The sequence below is a fragment of the Myxocyprinus asiaticus genome, chromosome 33 (genome assembly GCF_019703515.2).
Source record: "Myxocyprinus asiaticus isolate MX2 ecotype Aquarium Trade chromosome 33, UBuf_Myxa_2, whole genome shotgun sequence".
In the NCBI taxonomy this organism is placed as follows: Eukaryota; Metazoa; Chordata; class Actinopteri; order Cypriniformes; family Catostomidae; genus Myxocyprinus; species Myxocyprinus asiaticus.
The window spans coordinates 13,265,358-13,290,105 of NC_059376.1; the positions used below are offsets into that span (position 1 = coordinate 13,265,358).

General features: G+C 38.4%; 1 protein-coding gene across 5 annotated transcripts in view; it reads right to left on the reverse strand.

Annotated features, from left to right (window-relative positions):
- The window catches only part of LOC127424312 (inositol polyphosphate-5-phosphatase A-like), a 52,250-nt gene that overhangs the window by 7,090 nt on the left and 20,412 nt on the right, over positions 1–24,748 (reverse strand). The window contains exons 3-16 of one of the 5 annotated variants that reach the window (XR_007894451.1): positions 24,267–24,367; positions 23,782–23,869; positions 14,551–14,614; positions 11,263–11,366; positions 10,483–10,535; positions 8,325–8,444; positions 8,090–8,174; positions 6,120–6,215; positions 5,394–5,468; positions 5,186–5,259; positions 4,929–5,040; positions 4,602–4,667; positions 4,411–4,475; positions 306–350 (exon numbers count right to left, since the gene is read on the reverse strand). Coding sequence is in view for 3 of the 5 variants with exons in the window: in XM_051669378.1 (XP_051525338.1) it covers positions 4,434–4,475; positions 4,602–4,667; positions 4,929–5,040; positions 5,186–5,259; positions 5,394–5,468; positions 6,120–6,215; positions 8,090–8,174; positions 8,325–8,444; positions 10,483–10,535; positions 11,263–11,366; positions 14,551–14,614; positions 23,782–23,869; positions 24,267–24,367 (1,080 nt within the window). In the remaining 2 variants the exon portion in view is untranslated. Of the gene's footprint in view, positions 1–305; positions 417–682; positions 1,218–4,410; positions 4,476–4,601; positions 4,668–4,928; positions 5,041–5,185; positions 5,260–5,393; positions 5,469–6,119; positions 6,216–8,089; positions 8,175–8,324; positions 8,445–10,482; positions 10,536–11,262; positions 11,367–14,550; positions 14,615–23,781; positions 23,870–24,266; positions 24,368–24,748 lie in introns of those variants that run through there. The other 4 variants (XR_007894452.1, XM_051669379.1, XM_051669378.1 and 1 more) reach the window with 4 other exon arrangements.

Genomic DNA, 24,748 nt, shown 5'->3' on the forward strand with positions numbered 1-24,748 from the left:
CGGTGCTAAGAACTGCTTGCGTTGTCTTAGGAGACTCCAACAGACATAGATCAGGGGACGAGCGGGGGGAGCATCACTGAGGCGCTTCATCTTGACAGAGTCACAGTAAACAGTAAGCAGATTGGCTGCTAATGGCTCCTTGGGGACGATGAAACAAAACCCTTGAGCAGAGTGTTTAACTGAATCAAGGACCTTTCTGAGACTAACTTAATACATACAGGAGTTGGAGTTGTGTACTTGGGTAGTTGGCAAATAACAGACATTAACTTTATGATTTAGGGTAAGATTTTAAAGGGATAGTTTACCCAAAGATGAAAATTCAGTCATTGTGTACTCACCACCTCTTCAAGCTTCAAAAGAACACAAAAGTAGAATTCAGAAGTGTAATAAATTATTCCATGAGACTCATGATTGTTCTGAAAGCATACAATAAGGTTTGGTGAGAAACAAACTGAAATCTAATGTATTATTTAGTGAGTTGCTATCCTTTACGTGTTCATGAGAGTTCATGAGAACAGCTGTTACGCTGCCAACCCGCTCACGAGATGGGGCGTTCAAGTGAAAACTCGCTTCGCCACAGTGATAGTAACAACAGAACACAATACAACTGCACACAAACCAGAGAACAGAACTTATTATACATGTCTGATGAGTTTGAAGTTGAAGAATAGATGCATTTCTGTGCTCAGCCTTATTTGTTTGAACCGCTGGTGTGTGTCACGTCTTCTCAATTCTGAACCGTTGTATGTGTGTGACAAAATCTGCCTGGAGAGATAGACTTCAGCAAAACAATCTGTAGGTGTAACATTTTACCAGCTCATGAGGTACTGGCTTCAATATTCTGTTACAAAAATTTAGGACAGTTCACAGTGGACAGAGTTACCCGGCGCAACGACGCAAATAGAAACCAAGTGATCGTTAGAATGTCCTGTCGCTCGTCACGGCTGGTTAGGACAAAAACTCTAATTAACATAGAAAAGATACCTTTTATCATGTGTTGTTTGCCGTCAGGGTAGGACACGGTGTGACTGTGGCTTCCTCAGACTCTTCAAACCCTCCTTTTGATTTCTGAAGTCCTCCAGTTCAAACAGATAAGGCTGGGCATAGAAAAGCATCTATTCTTCGACTTCAAACTCATCAGACATGTATAGTAATTTCTGTTCTGTGGTTTGTGTGCAGCTGTGTTGTGTTCTGTTGTTACTATCGCTGTGGCGGACCTGTTTATATATAAACAAAACAGATTTTTGCTTGAGCGCCCCATCTTGCAAGCGGATAGTGTTCACTGCTCCATACTCACTGAGCACGGGATATCTGTTGAAGTTCAATTCTCTTGACAAAATTTGTTCATCTGGAATACCCTGCAACGTCATCAAACTCAGATACTGTAACGCTGATTACGGGGCTCAAGTAAGATGACACAATATACTCGTGTGGTGTAAATTCATATAAATGTACTTTAAATAACCTTACATCCATGTGTGTGTGTGTATATATATATATATATATATATATATATATACAGTGGTGTGAAAAAGTGTTTGCCCCCTTCCTGATTTCTTATTTTTTTGCATGTTTGTCACACTTAAATGTTTCAGATCATCAAACAAGTTTAAATATTAGTCAAAGATAACACAAGTAAACACAAAATGCGGTTTTTAAATGAAGGTTGTTATTATTAAGGGAAAACAAAATCCAAACCTACATGGCCCTGTGTGAAAAAGTGATTGCCCCCTAAACATAATAACTGGTTGGGCCACCGTTAGCAGCAACAACTGCAATCAAGCGTTTGCGATAACTTGCAATGAGTCTTTTACAGCGCTGTGGAGGAATTTTGGCCCACTCATCTTTGCAGAATTGTTGTAATTCAGCCACATTGGAGGGTTTTCGAGCATGAACTGCCTTTTTAAGGTCATGCCACAGCATCTCAATAGGATTCAGGTCAGGACTTTGACTAGGCCACTCCAAAGTCTTCATTTTGTTTTTCTTCAGCCATTCAGAGGTGGACTTGCCGGTGTGTTTTGGATCATTGTCCTGCTGCAGAACCCAAGTTCGCTTCAGCTTGAGGTCACGAACAGATGGCCGGACATTCTCCTTCAGGATTTTTTGGTAGACAGCAGAATTCATGGTTCCATTTATCACAGCAAGTCTTCCAGGTCCTGAAGCAGCAAAACAGCCCCAGACCATCACACTACCACCACCATATTTTACTGTTGGTATGATGTTCTTTTTCTGAAATGCGGTGTTACTTTTACGCCAGATGTAATGGGACACACACCTTCCAAAAAGTTCAACAAGTCTTGGGGATCATCAAGATGTTTTCTGGCAAAAATGAGACAAGCCTTAATGTTCTTTTTGCTCAGCAGTGGTTTTCGTCTTGGAACTCTGCCATGCAGGCCATTTTTGCCCAGTCTCTTTCTTATGGTGGAGTCATGAACACTGACCTTAACTGAGGCAAGTGAGGCCTGCAGTTCTTTGGATGTTGTTGTGGGGTCTTTTGTGACCTCTTGGATGAGTCGTCGCTGCGCTCTTGGGGTAATTTTGGTCGGCCGGCCACTCCTGGGAAGGTTCACCACTGTTCCATGTTTTCGCCATTTGTGGATAATGGCTCTCACTGTGGTTCTCTGGAGTCCCAAAGCTTTAGAAATGGCTTTATAACCTTTTCCAGACTGATAGATCTCAATTACTTTCTTTCTCATTTGTTCCTGAATTTCATTGGATCTCGGCATGATGTCTAGCTTTTGAAGATCTTTGGGTCTACTTCACTTTGTCAGGCAGGTCCTATTTAAGTTATTTCTTGATTGAGAACAGGTGTGGCAGTAATCAGGCCTGGGTGTGGCTAGAGAAATTGAACTCAGGTGTGATAAACCACAGTTAAGTTATGTTTTAACAGGTGGGGCAAACACTTTTTCACACAGGGCCATGTAGGTTTGGATTTTGTTTTCCCTTAATAATAACAACCTTCATTTAAAAACTGCATTTTGTGTTTACTTGTGTTATCTTGACTAATATTTAAACTTGTTTGATGATCTGAAACATTTATGTGTGACAAACATGCAAAAAAATAAGAAATCAGGAAGGGGGCAAACACTTTTTCACACCACTGTATATATACACACACACACACACACAATACATCCACAAAAATGTATTTTTATATATTTAAATGATTACATTTTTCCAGATTTGTAACCCGTAAGATAAATGACTGCTGCTGTTTAATATAAAATATAAATGCTATTTTTATCATATTTTATCATTTTTATTTATATTTTATAATATGTGTGTCTTCTTAAAGTCGGTATGAAACAGAAGTTGTGACCGACTTCCGTATTGTGATGTATTTCCGAGTGAAAGGGCTTATCGAACAAGAAAAAAAATTTAGGGTGGGGACTTGATTTTATCCATCGGTTGTTGATTGGACTGTGAAAAGTAGCCGTTGCCAACCGGAGTGGAGGCAGATGTGAATGCGAGTTTGCAGTAGACACAATCACACACTCCTTCCACTGTGCTACTCGAGCCAGAGCCGGTTATCGGTGAAATTGAGCAGCGATCTCAACACACTGATGATCAAACTGACAACATAAACGCACGAGCACATGGCGGTCTTTGCTTACGATAAGGCTGTAGCCGTTGAAAAACGAGTGAGTAAAAGATAACAGTATTTTAACGTTTTGAATCACAATACACTAAATATAAAAGGAAAAACACTTACTCATGCTTTAAATCCCAAGATACCTGCATAAAAAAATATGAATAAACTCTAGAGGCATCCGAAGTGTTGTATTTAGTAGTGATTACCTCAGCAATTCAGGCGTGAAATATCTCGAACACATCCACAAAATCTTCGTTATTCCTCCTCATTCGAAATGTAAATTCAGGCCAGCTGGCCGTAACCAAGGACGTTTGGGTTAAGGAAAAAGAGCTTTGGAGGAAAACAGCCAAAAATACACCTTTTCATTTCTGCATTAGCTGCTTTGATGGCAGGTTTGTTTATACTCTTGAAGTGGCGGGGTTAAAACCGAGTACCACTTGCATACGTCAACAGAGCAGAGTCAGTCATTTCACCAGAAGAGCAAGTCGTGATATTTTGATTAAAGATTACGAGGTCCAAAAACATTTATAAAATAACCAATATGCATTAATAAAAAAATAGGGTCAATTTTGATTTCATGACGACTTTAACGCTACAGTCGCATCTCGTGCGCTTTGCACTCGCGTACAACTGCATGGAAAGCACCCCTGAAGTGAAATTAAGATTGTATTCAATCCATATTGTTCCTTTTTTATTCCTGTATATCAAGGTTCATCATTAATGCAGTCACACTGCAGGACGATGTCCATATTTGACTTTAAAAAAAAAAATAAAAAAATAAAAAAGTGAACAAAAAAATGTATAAATTAATATCTCACCCTTTGATTCACACAACTGTGTGTCAATGTGCAATCGTCTTCATTGTAAAAAACAGGAAAACAGGCTGGAAATAATAAATAATAAATAATAAATAACATGGCAAACAGGTATCATGATTTTTTTTGGCAATTTGCATTAAATCTGTTTTATTAAGGATGAGATATATGGGATATATAAGAAATCTGGTCACCTTGTGGTCCCCCATGCAGACGTTGGAGCCCAATGTGTTATAAACAACACTTTCACCCTCCTCCCTCTGCAGACAACAATCAATAAACAAACGAATAAACAATAAATCAACAAACAAACAAGTCTCTGTCTATTCAACTCAAACATGAATATTGCAATGACGCATATTGCACACTCTTGAAAAAAAAATTGACTTCTGAAATCAATCATTAACATAGATTTAATGTCTATTAAGTAAGCAAATATACCATTATGGCATTATATTAACACATTATTAAGCTTATACAGTGTTAAGCTTACACTGTAAGTGTTATACAGATAAACCCACCCGATGGATGATGTCTCTCGCACTGTGGGACATTAGGATGCGGTCACACCATGCTGGGCATCGTGTGTTCATGTATTGTGTAGGTTTAGTGTAGTCTTCACTGTACGGGTAACTGAACCACAACATTTAAACAGAATATACTGAAGGTGTGAACATCAGTTTTGTTACAAATCATTATTTAAAGACAACATCACAACTTCTGTAATGTGCCTAACCCCCTTAAAATGTTTTTTTTTTTTTTTTTAATAGCTGCTTACCTTGGAGGAAACTGAATATCCTCCTCTGCGATGACATCATGGAAAGCAGACATTTCCTTATCATACTTCAGGAGCTTAAACACAGACAGATACATAAACACAAACTCTTCAATGTCACCAGGATCTGTAATAATTGTCCTGAAACATACTGATTAAAACCCATGTCAATTTAAATAAAAAATTGCATTTCATTAAACAAAGTTCAGACCTCTTTTCCGTCATTTTCTCTGAACACGGCCTCGTGCAAGTAAGCAAATAACTTGGTCTCTATCTGAAGTAGGACCTAATGATGGAGTGATTCCCAGGAAGACAGAGAGAAAGAAGGAAGTATGAGAGAAAATGGATAGAGAAAGAAATGGAAAAAATATTAATAAAAAGAAAAATAAGGAAAAGAAAAGACAAGAGAGACAGAGGTTAATGCAGGGCAGATAAAAACTAGCAAAGAACGGAGAGTAACTCCAACTTTGCTGGCACAAAAAATGAATCGCACGTCAGCAGGAACGATCTAAATGCAAGCTCGCATCTTCTGGGCTGGCAAAAAGTCAATATCAACCCTCCAAGAAGCATAAATCTGGCTGGACAGTGTACTGGAAATGTCTGAGTGCACACAAACAGAAAAAAAATCGGCATCTCCTGGAGCTACACAGAGACAGTCTTCTAAACACTTAAACAAAATCTCCATAATGTCAGTGTCATTGTACATTTGCTGGTCAGCCTGTTACATTGCGGCTTTCTTCATGTGTTGTATTTGATTGAATGATGGGATATATATGATGTGTTCGGTTGCTAAGGTGTTCTGGGTGGTTGCTAGGTAGTTTTTTTACTGGACCAATTCAAAAGATCCCACCCCCAAGCCTCTATGGAAATAAACACTAATAAAGTAACTCAAACAACGTGCATTTAAAGAGAACACATTTCATTTGTTGAGCATCACCTTGTGGTCATTGTCTTTCTCTTCACAAATGATCTTTTCCACCTCATTGGTACTGTCTTTTTTAACTGTCTGGATATCAGCAGACATGGAGAGGTTCTGTGCACAAATATAAATAGAAATTAATGTTATATTAATCATGTGTGTATGTGTCCACTGTTGGGCTGGGTATTAATACAGATTTCCTGATTTGATTCGATTCCTATTAATTTGCACTATTTACAAGTATTTACACTGATTTGAAAAAAACGGTACTGTCTCTTTAAGAAAACCAGTAGTTCTGTAAAGAGCGTCTGCAAATGAGCGCATTTTAACGAGAGAGGACTTGAATGGCTTTACCTCATTCGTGCTATTCAATATTACAATAAAATATCTATTTTTTGGTTGTTTTTGATCAACAACTGACTGTAAAGAACAGAAAGCATGGCTAATAACAGACATTTTTAATCGCAAAGCATGAAATTTGGTTGTGAATGCGAGTGATTTCTTCTCTTTGAAGTTGAGGGCTGCGCATTGAGTAAAATATCAATCTTGGGATTTAAGAAGCGATATCTAAATCATTCAAATGATGATCGTGAGGCATCGGAAAATACATTGTTCTATATTTTTACACAGTCCTAGTCCACTGTAACTGTGGTAACATTGTTAACAATTTTTAAGGATCTATTTCTACTTGATCTAACCCTTAAAATGAATTTAACTGGTGCAACCTAATGTAGTCAGGCCGATTCCGTCAGATTAAAGGTGCAGTGTGTAAACCATTTCATGTAATAATCGCCTTTTTTTGCCAATATGTGAACAGCTTGTAACGCAACTTAAAAAATGAGCCCTTCCCGGACTTTCTAGTTTGCCTATTAAAGCCTGTAGACTGATTTTCATGCGAAGGGAGCGGGTCGGTTTTGCCGGGAAAATCCAAAGGATGTGATGTTTATGCGCGCTCCCGAGAGCCTTGCCTCAGTAATAGCCTCTCTTCCGCTATTCAACAGCGACAACAGACAGTCTGCAACACTAGGTAATGTTATCTTAGAGATGGAATCCAGCAAATGTCCGGCTCCCAGCACAACACCGACTCCTACACAAATTCAGAGTAAGCCAAAAACACAAAAAAATGTATCTACTGAATCCCGCCTGGCTAAGCGGAAATGTGATCGTGGTCGAGCGAAAACTAGAGTGAACATCGGCAGGGCATTTGATTCCGGGAGGGACCTTCGTTCGGTTTTGGGGATCAAAACCGACCATGAATTGGCATTCTTCTTATTGGACAGGTAAGCTTACATAACTGTAAAGCATGTGAAATATAGTGCCATAAGGATTGATCTGTGTAATTTTAGCTAACTTGATCTTGCCTGCTAATAATGACGAATTGCTACCTTGCTTCGTAACTTTCAAATAATTTCAACGATCTTCTCTTTATACTAAAGTCAGGTATACAGGATAAATTTAAGCAAATATGCTGGTTTCTTGATCGTAGTACAACATATGACATACAAAACATACAATAGTGCAACATAACAGTGCAGTGCAACAGTAAACTGTCTGGTATATTGCGGTAGTATGTAGCTGTATGTGTGTATCAGTATGCTATGTTAGCTGATAAGTAGTTTTAGTTTAGTCTCAAAGTTTGTAGTAAAACAATCATAACTGTGTAATTTTAATTATGCCTCCTCATCTGTCAGCATGATGCCAGTGAATCACATTCTTTGTACTTTACGTCATTGTTTTGGTCGATGCTCGCTCACGTCCCTATGGAGTGTGTGCACGAGCACGAGCAACAGGTAGCTGGCTGCAGTTCACTTAACGGCCACAGGTGTCATTAATAATAAGGGTTTCTGAATATTACATAATGCACCTTTAAATAATATTTTTGAAACCAGTTAATTTAGATGTTACTGCATGAAGCACATTTTCTAGGCTATCTGTAAAACGTCTTAAAGTGTACACCGTTCAATGTAGAATACAGCAGTAAGGATTACCTGCACTAGACTGAGTGTGTCAAGCCGGAAATTAAAATCTCCAAACAGAAAGAAGGGGAGAGGACAGTAGCTGCTCTCTGATATCCTGGAAGACAAGCACAGTAGGAACATCTCAGACAAGTTCATTTTGTTCAAAGTTCAAAGTTGCAAAAGTTTACATTAATTTACTCCCACAACCTAAAAATGAAGAACAAAGACTATATGAAGTGAATAATTGAGAAAGACAAAGACAAACCTGTTGATGACGTATCTGAAAGCTTTCTCGCGGTTTGCAGAATACACTGACGGACTAGAGTTGCAGGCTATGAGGTTGGAGGCATCGTGAAATAGGTGAACATTCACCAGGTCTAAACCCCTGCACACAAACACACAACAAAAAAAGACACAAACGTTGATGTTGGCTTGACAAAGCCTGGCCTGGAAGTTTAAAAAAGTGATTTTGGAAAAAACGCTGAACCATTTCTGTAGAATAACAGTATGATTTTTCAAGCCATCAAAAAAAGGCATCTTGAAACATCTGCATTCTTTTCCACTCATTGCACTGCATATAGCTTATGTCTGAACGGCCCCTCAGGACTTGGAAAATTGACAGTGCAGTGTAAATTTGTGAGAGTGTATAATATATTTATTTGTTTACATTGTGATAGCATCTATTTATGTGTGTGTGGTTCTATCAGTCCTGTCAGTGTCTCTGACTAATGTAGGACATTAGCTGATAGGAGGGAGGGCTGCTCTGCTAAATCTCATCTTTTTCACAGGCTCCATTCATTTATCACTCTGTCTTCAGGTTCATGATCTCTTCTATTCTGCTGCTGCCACACGCCAGCTATTAAAGCATTTGTGATTCCAACACACGACTCAACTAACACATAGCTAACACATCATGCTTAATTTGAGTCAAGGCCAAAAACAAACACTAACATGCATACACCAGACTGTAAAGAAAATGACGAGGGACATCTTGAAAGGTTTGAGGTTGCTACACTGTTAACATGGAATTATCTAGTTGTTACCTTAAAGCTGAAGTGTGTAAGTTGTCACCAACCAAAATGGCCAGTGTCTGCCATGGTCGGTCAAATATTCCCGCCCCAAACTCAAGGCATTGCCAAGCAAATTCTGCTATGTCGAACTGGATCAAAGAAATGAAGCAATGATTAATAGCGCCATAAATCCCCAGTGTTTACACTTTCGGGGAAATCAACCTACAAATGGCTGCATATTAAGCTGGAATACAATAAAGTATTTTACATTAAACATACATTAAATAACACACTTTAGCTTTGAAGGAATAGTTCACCCAAAAATGAAAATTCTCTCATCATTTACTCAACCTTATGCCATCCCAGATGTGTATGACTTTCTTCTGCAGAACACATATGAAGATTTTTTTGAAGAATATTTCATTCATAAGTCAGCATAAAAGTAATCCATAGAACTCCAGTGGTTAAATCAATATCTTCAGAAGTGATATGATAGATGTGAGTGAGAAACAGATCACTTTCACATTCTCCTTCTGTTTATGGTGATTCATATTCTTCATGCATATCACCCCCTACTGGGCAAGGAAAAGAATTTCAAGCAAAAAAGTACTTAAATTTTGATCTGTTTCTTACACACACCTATCATATCACTTCTGAAGATGTGGATTAAAGCACAGATGTCATATGGATTACTTTTATGCTGCCTTTATGTGCTTTTTGGAGCGTCAAAATTTTGGCACCCATTCACTTGCATTGCATGGACCTACAGATCTGAATTATTCTTCTAAAAATCATAATTTGTGTTCAGCAGAAGAAAGAAAATCATATACACCTGGGATGGAATGAGGGTGAGTAAATGATGAGATAATTTTCATTTTTGTGTGAACTATCCCTTTAAAGAGCTATTGCTACCTGATCTGACCCTTAAAAATGACATTTGCTAGTGCAACCTATGTAGATACAGTTACTGATACAGATACTGTACATGCAGTGTGTAATGTGTGTAGATGTTGTTGATGCAGTCACATTAAATAATAATTTAGAGTTTAAATTTAGTTAATTATTACCGTATGAAGCACATTTTTTAGGTTACCTGACAACACAGGTCAGGTTTTGCCAACATTGTGGGGACCAAATGTGTGTGTGTGTGTACTATGTTTATACTACATTGTGGGGAACAAATGTCCAGCCCGCGGTTCCCACGAGGGAAATGGCTTATTAAACATATTAAACGATGTTTTTTTAAATGTAAAAATGCAAAAAAGGTTTCTGTGAGGGTTAGGTTTAGGGGTAGGGTTAGGGGATAGAAATTATCATTAAATCTGTATAAAATCCATAAAATGCATGGAAGTCTATGGAAAGTCCCCACAATGATATAACAACTTGTGTGTGTGTGTGTGTCTGTGAACATACTGGTTGTGAATGATCCACCGTGTCCTCATATAGCCTTTTCTGGACCACTTGAACTGAAATAAACATGCACATGTAAATGAGAACATAGGCAAAACAAAGCCTATTTTAGTCACAAAACATGGACCATTAAGATATTTTTTTGCATTGTGACATTATTTTCAGGACACGTAAGCATATTTTACCAACCAATCCTCAATATCGTAACAAGTCCAGATGTTTCACTTTTACTATTCACATTGTTTTCAATGATAATTCTCATTACTGTAAAACAATCAATTATTTTTACAGTATTAAAGTTGAAAAGATGCTGTTGTACAATGATTTTTTAAATTAAAATCAGTAAAAAAAAAGAAAGAAAGAAAGGCATATATAATTTTTTTCCCCACACTGCGGTAAAGAGAATTGCAGGGTAAAATGTGCGTAACTGTTATGAAAATTACATTACAATATAAAACATCTTCATGGACATAAAACAAGGCTTCATTTCCTATATGCAAAATATAATTTATTATTTGTTTCATTTGACATTTTGAGTAAAATAGGACCAGGATATTTTCTTAACAATTTCGTGAGAATCACCCGTCTGACATTTACATTTTTATATAGAGGAGAGCAGAGACAGAAAATGATGAGGAAAGAGAGGGGAGAACAGGATCTGGAAATGTTGCAAGCCGAATTCGAACCCATTTTTCCAGCATGAGCACCACAGCTGTGTCAGAGCATGTATGTGAACATTCAACACTACTGAATAATCTGTCCAAATACACAACAAACACTCACATCTGGCCAGAAATTCTTCGGGAATTTCTCCTTTTCCACCGTTGTTACTCCCTCCAGGGAGCCCACATACATGTTGTGCCCCGACACGGTTTTAAACTCCTTAGCTATGGAAGGAAATCACAAAAAGTAGGTGGAAAAAACAAACAAGACATATTGAAAGAAAAACATGCAAATGTAAAATCAATATACTAATGTTGGACTTGTCCCGCTGCTGTAAGCTCTGAGAGCAGGATCTATGTAACACTGATTTGATGGGGCACCAAATTCATTGGTCCACTGATCTTAATGGCTCTTCTATTAGTCCTTTTCTAGAGAGCTTATTCATGAGCTGCTGTGACTAAAATGGATGAAGGCTAGTGCTAAGTGCCTATCAGGTTAAATCCTGTTCTATCAGAGACACTAACCAAACAAGTCTCGCTTCTGAAGTCGAAGTGGAACATTTATTTGTGTAGTGTTGAGCGGAATTTATCTCCCAGCTAACGGCAGTAAAGGCACAGTTTCTGGACAGTGAGGTTATGGGAATTTAACTTAAACTGTAGAATCGGAAGACAAATTTAATTCATGCTTTTATTATCATTTTCAATCTCAACATGAAATCAAAATGTACCCTGTGTACTCTCTAAATACACATTCCTGGTGCTATTGTGAACGATTCATCAGTGCATGTTTTTCGAAAGAAGAAAGTTTGGGGGGAATTCACTAAGAATGAATTGCGCTCGGCAAAAATGCTGGCTATTTGCATGTTGTCTCTGCTGGTTTAGTGCCTGATTCACTAAAGAAATCACGCAGATCAATGGCGCAAATGAGCCCACAAAATCTGTGCTGAACATAATACGCACACGTAATTCTAAATTGCGGGTAGGTTTTGAGCGCTACATAGTGGAGGATACAGCAGAACACCATGATCTGACACCCTGCCGGGCTGTGCAGCATCACTACTGTGATTCAGACACCTGAGTCAGCTCTTTAACATGCTGAAACTGTGCTTGACTACACTGTACATCTGGATATATGCAGGGTTATAACACTCTTCGACATCATTTGATCATTTTTTAAATAAAATTAAATAGTAAAAATAAATTTAAATAACATTTAATTAAGAGAATATTCAAAATAATAAAAAAAAAAAATTTATTCATTTTATTTTTTAAATAAAATTCATTTTATCACCTGCTTTAATCTGGTGGTAATTGCGCAGTAAAAATTATGCCAGGCAATTTTTGTGAATGAAGCACAATCTACAATGAGCCTAATTTACATAGAAAAGAGGCGTGTTTGCATGTAAAGCAATGACAATTATTTAATTTAAATACTGCAGATGAAAAGCTATTTCAAGGCTTGATTGCACCTGCTGAACCTGATTGCGGGTGGTTAGTGAATACGACGCAACTTTTCACTTGAAAATACAACATGATCACACAGGAAGTCTGCATGTTGTTTCCAAGAGTTCTGGTACCCTAGGATCGGCCACATTATGCCGACCCACAGACAAGAGCCATCTCCTATCAGGCATTTTTGCATCGGCTCGAGTATGTTTACCATCCACTGTGACTAAAAGCGTGTTGCATCAGCAGTGTGGGAGACCAGGGCTTGGATCCCATTTTGAAACCAGGAAGTAATTGCATTTGCATAATCATTGATAAGCATGATTCAGAGGTTGCATTTTTTCCTCTAACATACACTGTAAAAAAAACATCATAATTTTTACGGTAAAAGACTAAAAATTCTACAGTAAAAAAACATTAATTGGTTAACGGGTAGTTACCTTAAAATATATGGTAAATGTTTTTTAATGATATTTAAAAAGACAATACATGTAGTTTTATGGTAAAATGTTTGTAAAAAAAGTTGTTTTTTTTAAATGTAAAAAGTATGATTTTCTGTATTATTAACAGTAAAAATTTATATTATGTTTAACAAGAGAGTACATGTACATTTTACTGTAAATTATTGTTAAAATTACGGTTAAAAGCAATAATCGGGCGTTCCCAGAATTCCCTGCATGACCCAGTTCATTTCATTATATTTTATGGGAATAGTTATGTTTCTTCTTATTTTTAATATCAGTTATGTACATTGGGGTGTTCTGTGTATGATGTAGTTTAGATAATGTTTATTGCATTATTTAAATTTCATATGTGTTACCCTGATGGTGTTCAGTGTTTGTGTGAGTGACACTGAGCACTGTCTCTACATGTTTATTGGTCATTGCTCCTGGAAGGACCACTATTGATGAACTTCATGTCATCATGTGCCCTTTTGTAAATACTACAGTGATTTACAATACATTATAAAGCGAAAAGCAGATTTTTACAGTTTCAGAAAGTTAATATATCAAGTTTATTATTTGATAATATAAACGACGGTAATGCACCATAAAATATACAGGCATCAAAATTACATCCAGTAAAGCCAGAAACGTAGTTACCGTATTTTTTACGGTGAATTTCTGGCAACCAAAGCTGCCAATTTTTTACCGTAAATTTAACAGGATTTTTTGTACAGTGTAAACTTTTTCCTCCACTGTTGGTTAGGTTTAGGTTTGGGGTTTGGGTTGGGGAGTTCATTTTATAAAATATGCATTCCTCTTCACTGTATTACAGCATGTACAGCTGAAAACAACTCGCTTCACAACTCGCTTTTGGTGCCCCTGCATGAACATTTCATCCAAATAATTCACACGTGCCCATACATCCAAAAACACTCACCGCTTTGGCCACTGAGGGCAGTGTTTCGAATTTTGGTGAGCACAGACCAATTTTAGATAAATAAAAGTCAACCTTCTTATGGAAGTAAACTGGGTTGCGAATTTCATTTTAACTTTAAAATATCTGAGATGCTAGTAATCTCCTATAGATTTTCAGAAGAGATCTACACAATTTCTTAAACTTTGCACAGATGTGTATATGATTAAAAGATTTTAACATTTTAACATGAACATGTTACCACATTCTTCCAAAACCAAATTGTTTGAGCTACGCCATCCACATTCATTTTAAAGCTCTATACTCACTGTCTGTAAACAACTGTCTCGTTTGTGTCTTTTTTATTTTTTATTTTTATTTCAGGTGAAAGTTTTAAGTTATGAAAGTGAGCTATGAAAGAGCAACATCTGAGCAATACAATTTTCCTCTAGGTATGTTGGAGGTCAGAGTGAACAGACCCATACATATTGAACAAATCATGTGATTATACATTGAAATTGTCTAAATGTAAATCTCTCAAAATATCTCTTTCACAGACATTTTATTTTAGTGTACTCTAAAATATGTATAATTCATTTCTTACCATTGAAGTCGTATTGTTGGATATTTTTCAGTGACTTGTGGATGAAATACATGCTTCCCAGAGCCTAAAATCAAATAAATCAATCAGTTAGAGAAAAAAAACACACATTTGACGTAAGCAATTGATGGAAGTCCTAATCATGTGCTGAGTTAATACTGGCCTAAAGACCTGCCAGTTTAAAAGTCATGCACAACTAGAGGTTAAAGGAGATCTCTGCTGTCTGAAGATCTGCTTTGATTTTAGATGATAATGATGAGCTCAAATCATAATCATTAAACCTCGACTTCCAACACGCGGCTACAGTCAATATTCTTTGTCTCTGAGACAAAACCAGCTGATCACGGAATAGTCCATTGTTTTGGAAACCAAACAAAAAGGGGCAAAAATAAAAATGTTGTCTTGCTTTCCAGTAAAATATTTAAACATCCTTACGACAAATTTACTTGAGAAGCAAAATTGAGCAAGTTAATAAGACTTTTTATTTAAGTTATTTATTTAACAATTTTTTATTACATTGAATTCATCTTACCCCATTGGCTAATAGTTGTTTTTTTTTTTCTTGTTTTAAAGGGATAGTTCAGTAAGTTAATGATGACAGAATTTTCAATTAGGTTGAACTATGCCTTTAAGCATTGGAATAAACATAGTAATTTTTGTTACCAATGGGATAAGAAAAAAAAAACATATTTTCTCTAATAAAAACAAAATTAACATCTTGAAAAGTTGCTTCTCAAGTAAATTGATCTTGTTTTAAGGATGTTTACACATTTTTACTGGAAAACAAGACATAAATACTGAAAATGAAAATGATAATTTGCAGTGCAAATACAAACAAAGCTTTGGAAAATGGATCACTTCTCTAAATGACCATGCAATCTCTCTGGTGTCACACACAAACTCCACTCCTAGTCCTCACACACACACACCTGGTCTTTTCTGACAGGACTGTGAATGGATTTAATGTACTAGCTGCCTGCTTCAGTGAGCACACATCAATCCAGTACCACAGAGATCAATACAGACAGAAAATTAAAACAATCACACATGGATTAAACACAGGGGCCCGCTGTCTGCCCACCACATGCCCCGTGCAGGGCAGAGAAAAATCACCTGCCGTTTTGGGAGGTTTGGACGTGAAGCAAAGATGATACCGAGTCCACACACACACATGCTTTCCTGGATTTTGAAATATCCACCCCAGGAGAAAGACATAAATCTTGTGGGTAAAAGTATGATTGTTTAATATGACAGTGTATTCCAGATGACCAGTCTTGAGAGACTGGGGACATTAGTGCAGGAACATGTGCTCCCATACGCACAATGGCTTTATATGTGTCGTGAACACATGCACTACCAACTGTGCCATGACTCCATGAAATGAAAATATGATGCAGACTGGATGTGAACCTGCATCTCCTGCATGAACACCATAGCTCAGCACGTCTGGAACACATTGGCTAACTACTAGGCAGCAGCTCCGCCAACATGAACAAAAGAAAAGAAAGAAACAGCTATTACTTCTTCAGTTCTTCACATCTAAGACTTGTTTTAAAGTGGAGTATTACAACACCACTGGTTATTACTGCCTGATCTGACCCTTAAAAATTACTTTCATTGGTGTAACCCAATATAGTGGGGCTTATTAGGTCATACCGTATTAAATAATATATCTTCAATCAAACAAGTACATTTAGATGTTGCCAAAAAAAATGTTGTGTTGTTACATAAAAACATTTCCAATAAAATGCCCTCTAGACTGAGAATGTCGCTCTATTTAAAAAAAAGGGACAAGCCCTTTGATTGGTCCCACCCTATCTCCCTGTTTCAATAGGAAATTCATCAACACAGGAAAGAAAACTTCACTTCATGGGTTCTTTAAACTACTTCAACAGCCACAAGCAAAATAGTAAACAAAACAGTAATACTAGATTTGATTTTTCCACGTGATGGCATAAAACAATCTAATCTTGCTAAAGTTCTGCATCTTTTCATAATGAAGGTCATCATTGCCACACACACACACACACTTTCTCTCATACACATACATGCCCATTGGTTGTGTTAACACCCATCTTCATTCTCATTTCTCTCACATCAACTGTATTGATTTGTAATTAGTTTTTGGATGGCTGTGAATCATCACTTTGCGAGGAAGAGTGTGTGTGTGTGTAAATGCAGAGAGTTTCTGGCACACTCACCGAACAAATGGTGTTTTGATAAAAAATCACTTTTAAGTCAATACATTTTTATTAAATGCTGCACTGGCCTGATTGATGAAGATAGGTGTAAAGCTGAGAGTGTGATGATCTCAGTTTAAGTGTGTGTGTGTGTGTGTGTGTGTGTGTGTTTCTGTTTCACCTACATTGTGAGGACTGTAATATCCCCATAATGTAGGAAAACTTGAAATTACCAACATTGTGAAGACTTCCAATTCAGACTGTCACTAAAATTCAAATGTCATAAAAACCATAATAAATAATGATTTAATTAAAATCTAAAAATGTCAAAAGGGTTCTGTGAGGGTCAGGTTTAGGGGTAGGATTAAGGCCAAAACATACTACATGCATGTTTCTGAGCAAAGACTCTTCTAGATACGCAAACTTGATTTCCATAAGAATTTATTTTTCAAACTCAAGTACGTGTTGCATTTTCAACGTTACCATGAGGGCTACTATAGCGAGTTTTCTCTTTCGAGTCAACTACAGTTATGGCAGAGTAACAGTTTGAAGAGAATATTGCTGAGCAAGTAACTTGAAGTCAATATACACTATTGCCAAAAGTATTCGCTCATCTGCCTTTAGACGCATATGAACTTAAGTGACATCCCATTCTTAATCCATAGGGTTTAATATGACGTCGGCCCACCCTTTGCAGCTATAACAGCTTCAACTCTTCTGGGAAGGCTTTCCACAAGGTTTAGGAGTGTGTATATGGGAATTTTTGACCATTCTTCCAGAAGCGCATTTGTGAGGTCAGACACTGATTTTGGACGAGAAGGCCTGGCTTGCAGTCTTCGCACTAATTCATCCCAAAGGTGCTCTGTCGGGTTAAGGTCAGGACTCTGTGCAGGCCAGTCAAGTTCTTCCACACCAAACTCGCTCATCCATGTCTTTATGGACCTTGCTTTGTGCACTGGTGCGCAGTCATGTTGGAACAGGAAGGGGCCATCCCCAAACTGTTCCCACATAGTAGGAAGCATGGAATTGTCCAAAATCTCTTGGTATGCTGAAGCATTCAGAGTTTCTTTCACTGGAACTAAGGGGCCAAGCCCAACTCCTGAAAAACAACCCCACACCATAATCCCCCCTCCACCAAACTTCACAGTTGGCACAATGCAGTCAGACAAGTACCGTACTCCTGGCAACCGCCAAACCCAGACTCGTCCATCAGACTGCCAGATGGAGAAGCGTGATTCGTCACTCCAGAGAACGCGTCTCCACTGCTCTAGAGTCCAGTGGTGGCATGCTTTACACCACTGCATCCAACGCTTTGCATTGCACTTGGTGATGTGTGGCTTGGATGCAGCTGCTCGGCCATGGAAACCCATTCCATGAAGCTCTCTACACACTGTTCTTGAGCTAATCTGAAGGCCACATGAACTTTGGAGGTCTGTAGCGATTGCCTCAGCATCCGCTGACCCCGCTCTGTCATTTTACATGGCCTTCCACTTCGTGGCTGAGTTGCTGTCATTCCCAATCACTTCCAGTTTGTTATAATACCACTGACAGTTGACTGTGGAATATTTAGTAGTGAGGAAATTTCACAACTGGACTTGTTGCACAGGTGGCATCCTATCACAGTACCAAGCTGGAATTCACTGAGCTCCTGAGAGCGGCCCATTCTTTCACAAATGTTTGTAGAAGCAGTCTGCATGCCTAGGTGCTTCATTTTATACACCTGTGGCCATGGAAGTGATTGGAACACCTGAATTCAATGATTTGGATGGGTGAGCGAATACTTTTGGCAATATAGTGTATTTATATCAACTTACCTCAATAATAACAAATCCAGTTTAATGGCAAAAACTTTTGAAGGTAATTCTATCGCCTCCTTGAGTACTAAGGTTTGTTACCACCACTGTAACACAAGAACACACCTATGTAAGGTCAAAAGAACCATGCGTTGACAGTGCGTTTTGTATATGATTTTTTTTTTTGTATGTATGCTTTTTCTATATTTGTACATATATTTATTCCATCCATCCATTTTCGACCGCTTATCCAGGACTGGGTCTTGGTGGAGCAGACTAAGCAAAGTATCCCATACGTCCTTTTCTACGGCCACAACCTCCAGCTCATCCTGGGGAATCCTGAGGCGTTCCCAGGCCAGCCGAGAGATATAACCCCTCCAGTGTGTTCTGGGTCTTCCCCTGGGCCTCTTCCTAGTTGGACATGCCCAAAACACCTTTGCAAGAAGGTGTCCAGGAGGCATCTTAATCAGATGCCCGAACCACCTCAACTGGCTCCTTTCAAAGCGACCGAGCCTCTCTCGGATGACAGAGCTTCGTACCCTATCCCTTAGGGTGAGCCCCGACAAGCTACAAAGAAAGCTAATTTCAGCCGCTTGTATTCACGATCTTATTCTTTCAGTCACTACCCAAAGCTCATGACCATAGATGAGGGTTGGAACATACACCATCTGGTAAATTTAGAGGTTTGCCATCGGGCTCAGCTCCTTCTTCACCACCACAGTCCGGAACAGTGACCGCATTCCTGCAGACGCTGCACCAATTCGCCTGTCTATCTCACGCTTCAACTTTCCCTCACTCATGAACAAGACCACCCTTTTCAAGCAGAGAACCATGGCCTCAGACTTGGAGGTGCTGACCCTCATCCCAACCACTTCACACTCTGCCGCAAACCTCCCAAGTGAGCTGGATGTCACAGAATGATGATGCCAACAGGACCACATCATCTGCAAATAGCAGGGATGCAATCCTGAGGCCCCCAAACTGGACACATTCCACACCTCGGCTGCACCTTGAGATCCTAACCATGAATATCACAAACAGGATCAGTGACAAGAGACAGCCCTGTCATCCAACGCCCACTGTGAACAAACTTGACTTTATGCCGAGGATGCAGACACAGGTCTCGCAATGGTTATACAGGGATCAAATGGCATGCACTAGCAGCCCCGTTACCCCATACTCCTGCAGCGTCCCCCACAGAACATCCTGGGGGACACGGTCATATACATTTTTTAAGTCCATAAAATGCATGTAAACTGGATGAGCAAACTCCCACACCCCCTCTAGGACCCATGCTAAGGTAAAGAGCTCCACAACTGGGACGCATTGTTCGATCCGAGGTTCGACAATCAGCCGGAGTCTCCTCTCCAGCACCCTGGCATAAGCTTTCCCAGGTAGGCTGAGAAGTGTGATCCCTCAATAGTTGGAACACACACTCCGGTCTCCCTTTTTAAAAATGGGAACCACCACACCTGTCTGTCAATCCCTAGGTACCACCCCAGATGTCCACGCAATGCTGAAAAGGTGTGTCAGCCATGGTGTCTTGCCACTTTGAAGCTTTCTGACTACCTCAGTGACCTCTGCCAGAGAAATGGGTGTCAACCACCAACCCCCCCCCCCACCACCTCATTGTGGTGGAGGGGTGTGCGTGCCCCAATGACCCTGGGAGCTGTGCTGCGCTGGAGCATTGGCTCCTGGTAGGGTCTCTCTTAGCAAATTGGTCCCAGGCGAGAGGCCATACGAAGAGCGATCCAAAACTCCCCCATGATGTGGCCAGCACAAAGAAAAGTGACCTTGCCCAGAACAGGGAAACCAGGGCCCTCTCCAGGATCGAGGCCCGGGAGAGGAGCTCACAGGCGAACGCTTGGTGGCTGGGATTTGACCCATGGGGCCTCTAGCCAGCCTTAGCCCAAAAAAACAACGTGGGGCAGCCTCCTTGTGGGGCCACCACCTGCAAGGAGAGAAACAGGGGACTGGTGCAATGCCCAACAGGTAGCAGGCAAAGGTGGACTGGACCTTGGTTACAGAATCTGGCATATATTTATTGAAAGTAAAAAAAAAAAATAAAAAAAAAAAAAAAAAAAATATATATATATATATATATATATATATATATATATATATATATATATATTTTGGTAACAAGATTTGGTGGAGGTGGCAAAGGGCCCACTCTTTAACAGAATAACTCTCTCTCTCTCTCTCTCTCTCTCTCTCTCTCTCTCTCTCACACACACACACGTAAACCTTCAGTTTATTTATCATGTTCAGATGAGAGGGGCCTAATCAATAGTTTTAATCTGGAGTTAAACGTATTGACTTGGTTCGCTGCCTAGACACTCCCGCACATTAACCCAGTCCATCAAGGTACAGACCAAACATGTACCATACACACACACACACACACACACACAAACCACCCCTCACTTGGGTGGGCTGAGGGTTAATACCCTGCCACTTTCTCATATAATAGCAACTTCTCACATATTTTACTATGTTACTTTTAGTAATGAGAGGGATACCCCTGGCTTTACCTTGGGTTTTACACTATTGTTGCACTGCAAATCTCAAAGAGAGGTACTTGTATCTACGTTTAAGGTTACAAATATAATTAAAGTATTTCAAACACAAGAAAAGCAATTAGTTCTGCCTTTTGATAGTGCAAGGCAATGAAATACATGTAAATGAATGTGCCCATACACACTAAAACGAATTAAGAGACCAGCTGTGCCTTAACATTCACTGATGAGTCACATTAACAATAAAAATATAGTCATGCCAATGGAGAGTGAGAAAATTAAAGGAATGTTCCGGGTTCAATACAAGTTAAGCTCAATTGGCAGCATTTGTAGCATAATATTGATTACCACAAAAATTCATTTAGACTCATCTCTCCTTTTCTTTAAAAAAAGAAGCAAAAATCGAGGTTACAGTGAGGCACTTACAATGGAAGTGAATGGGGGCCAATTTTAAAAGTTTATTTTAGTTAAAATACTCAATGTTTCAAAAGTATAGCCACAAGACATAAAAAATATGCGTGAAAACATGATTTTGGTGTGATAAAATCACTTACTAACCTTTTTGTGTAAAGTTATAGCCAATAACATCTTCGTTGCAATGACGATGTAATGTCAACAAACACTAAAACCCTAAAATGACTGTAAAAATTACATTTTAAACAACTTTACAGCTCAAATAATACATAAGTTTAAACTGAAGAATTAATGTAAGTACTTTTATAAAATGATAAGCTTCACACAAAATTGGCAACATTCACCCCATTGTAAGTGCCTCACTGTAGCCTCAATTTTTACTTTTTTTAAAGAAATAAATGTATGTAATGTTTTTGTGGTAGTCAACATCATGCCACAAATGCTGTCGATTGAGCTTAACTTGTATTGAACCTGCAATATTCCGTTAAATACAAGGTTGAGGTAGAGTATGAATTGAATTTGTCATATTTCTGAATTTTATGATGATATAATATTAACATGATATTTCTGAATAATCTGGGGATAAAATAATATTTAACTGGTCATCCGGGTATTGCGAGTCATCTTTCCTACTTCTCGTATCACTCTGCAATCTTTAAATAAGCTTATAAAATTATTTCAACTCAAATCAATATTTCATGTAATTTATTTATTTGGCAAGTAGACTTGTAATACTGTAAGTGGGTTAATGAGCAGTCAGATGATAATACAAGATAAACCGGAATTCAGCTGTTTCTGGAGACTCTGCAGTCTTTTTCTTCTGATATAATAACATAATTTCAACTCAAAACAATATTTCATTTCCATTTCATAATTTATTTGGAATGCAGCCATGCAGTAAGCGTGATAATCTACAGTCAGCTGGTCTTTATCGCAAATCAAAGCCTGCCAGGGTGAACAGGACCCAAATGCAGAGCTGTAGATTATCCATTATATATTCAATTTTGCAGAGATTAATATTTATTAGTTCTAGAGCAGCACTTGAACAGCACAAACAATTCATTAGTAAAAGACAAGTTCACTGTGGGTTAGTGTAGCATAGTGGGCTTACAACTGAAAACTGAAAGGCTGTATGTATTCCACGCTGTGCTTTCTTGAGCAAGGCATTTTCTGCATTAAAATGTTTTGGGCAGATTTCAGGCCACCGACGCAAATGTAATAATACTTCACCCACTGTTTTCTGCTTATATAATTGTGTCATCATCTTCTGTTCTGCACTTTTATATGAGAAGCTAAACACAGGTCCACCCAACAGAAGTACACAGCAACCAGACGCACTGCAGACCTGTTTCCAACAAGCAACACAGACTAATTTGGACAGAGCTGTGCAAATCACAAAACCTGCATTTCGAAGAGATCTGGGAAGTCAAACACCTCAAATGGACCAGCACTTTAATAGTTCTTTAAATATGAAACCGTGTTCTTTTAAAACTGAAACCAAAGGAGTAGATGCTAAAAAGCATTCAGATGCACACATTCAAATCCAAAACATTTTGTTTTAAAGCAAAATGTGTGCATGAGGTAATTATAATACTAATGCTGTATACTGTAGTTCCTGCCTGAACAATTTTACAGTACCTGGTAGATTGGGTTGAGCTTTTAATGAAAATCTGTTCTGTTTTCTATGTCCTTAACAGATTGTAACTGGTAAAATTCTGATAGGTTGGTGCATAATTCATCAAGGTCCAGGCATTCAAGCCCTTGATTCTAATTGGTTCCATTATAATAATAACTCATGTATATTATGTACTGTATATTGCAGATATGTAATTTTTAATTATTAATTAAACACTAATTTAACCACCAAAGAGGATTTGTTTTACCCTAGATAAACCTTGGAGGACTGTCCTGGTTAAAAGTGTCTTATAAATAATTTTGGATAAAAGTGTCTACTAAATACTAGCTGTGATTCTATGTAGAATTCTGAGATTGAGGTGTTTTACCATTTCAGAAAGGGTGTAACATGTGTAACAATCATAACAGGTATGCATAGAGTCTTTGTAACTATTTTGCAACTGTATAATATTAACTCTGAAGCACTGCTGTGAATATAGTTAAAATTGGCATTAACAGGTTATATGTAAGAAGTTGTTGAGGCTGGGCAGAGCAATCTCACGATAGTTGCAGAGCTCCACCTAGTGGATACACAAAGCCACCACAGCACAGAGGGTTCCAACACATCAGGACGCATTTCACTTGAATAAGTTCACTAAGCAACAAAGAAAAGTTATCCTGTCAGATTACAATATTGCAACAGTCATGACTCACCGTGAAACTGTCAACAGCCTTGAAATGACTGTCTACATAGACACAAACTCTGTCAAAGTCTTTCATCTCAGAGCTGGACTCTACGGTCCTGTAATTGAAAGAGAACAAAGGATAAAAAGAATATAGTTAATGCATAAGCATCAAAATATATACAACCAAAGCCTCTTGTAATTTGTTTTCGTTTTGTATACTGCATTGCTATGCCACACAGGCCTAAAAAGTACTGAAAAGTAGCACAGTACTACCACCCATTTTGGACATTTTACCATGTTTTTTTTCTACCTATAACGTGGTAGTACCATGGTATTCTTTGAAGTACCTTGTAATGGTCTTAGAATATGGTAATCATTCAGTACTATGGTATTTAGCAAGGTACCATGGAATTAACATCTGATACCATCACTGTACCAGGGTAGTGCCACAGCACTTTTTAAAAAACATATTTTAGGAAAATACACTTTGTAGAACATTTGCTGGATTCCTACCAGAAGAAGTTTTCTGCGTGGCCCATGTTAACCATATAGTCCTTTCCACCGACTTCCTGAAAGTGTAGGGCGACGAAGCATGGCTTGTACCTGTGTACCGTCTGAGAAAACATCATTGATATAAGACGAACAGCTCATTCATTCACAAGTGTGTTTATCAGCTGATGTGTCCTGAATATATTACAGGGTTAGTTCACCCAAAAATGAAAATTCTCTCATCATTTACTCACCCTCATGCCGTCCCAGATGTGAATGACTTTCTTTCTTCTGCTGAACACAAACAAAGATTTTTAGAAGAATATTTCAGCTCTGTAGGTCCATACAATGCAAGTGAATGGGTGCCAACATTTTGAAGCTCCAAAATCCAAAAGGGCAACATAAAAGTACTCCAGATGACTCTCGTGGTTAAATCCATATCTTCAGAAATCATATGATAGGTGTGGGGGTAGAAACAGATCAATTTTTAAGTCCTTTTTCCTTCA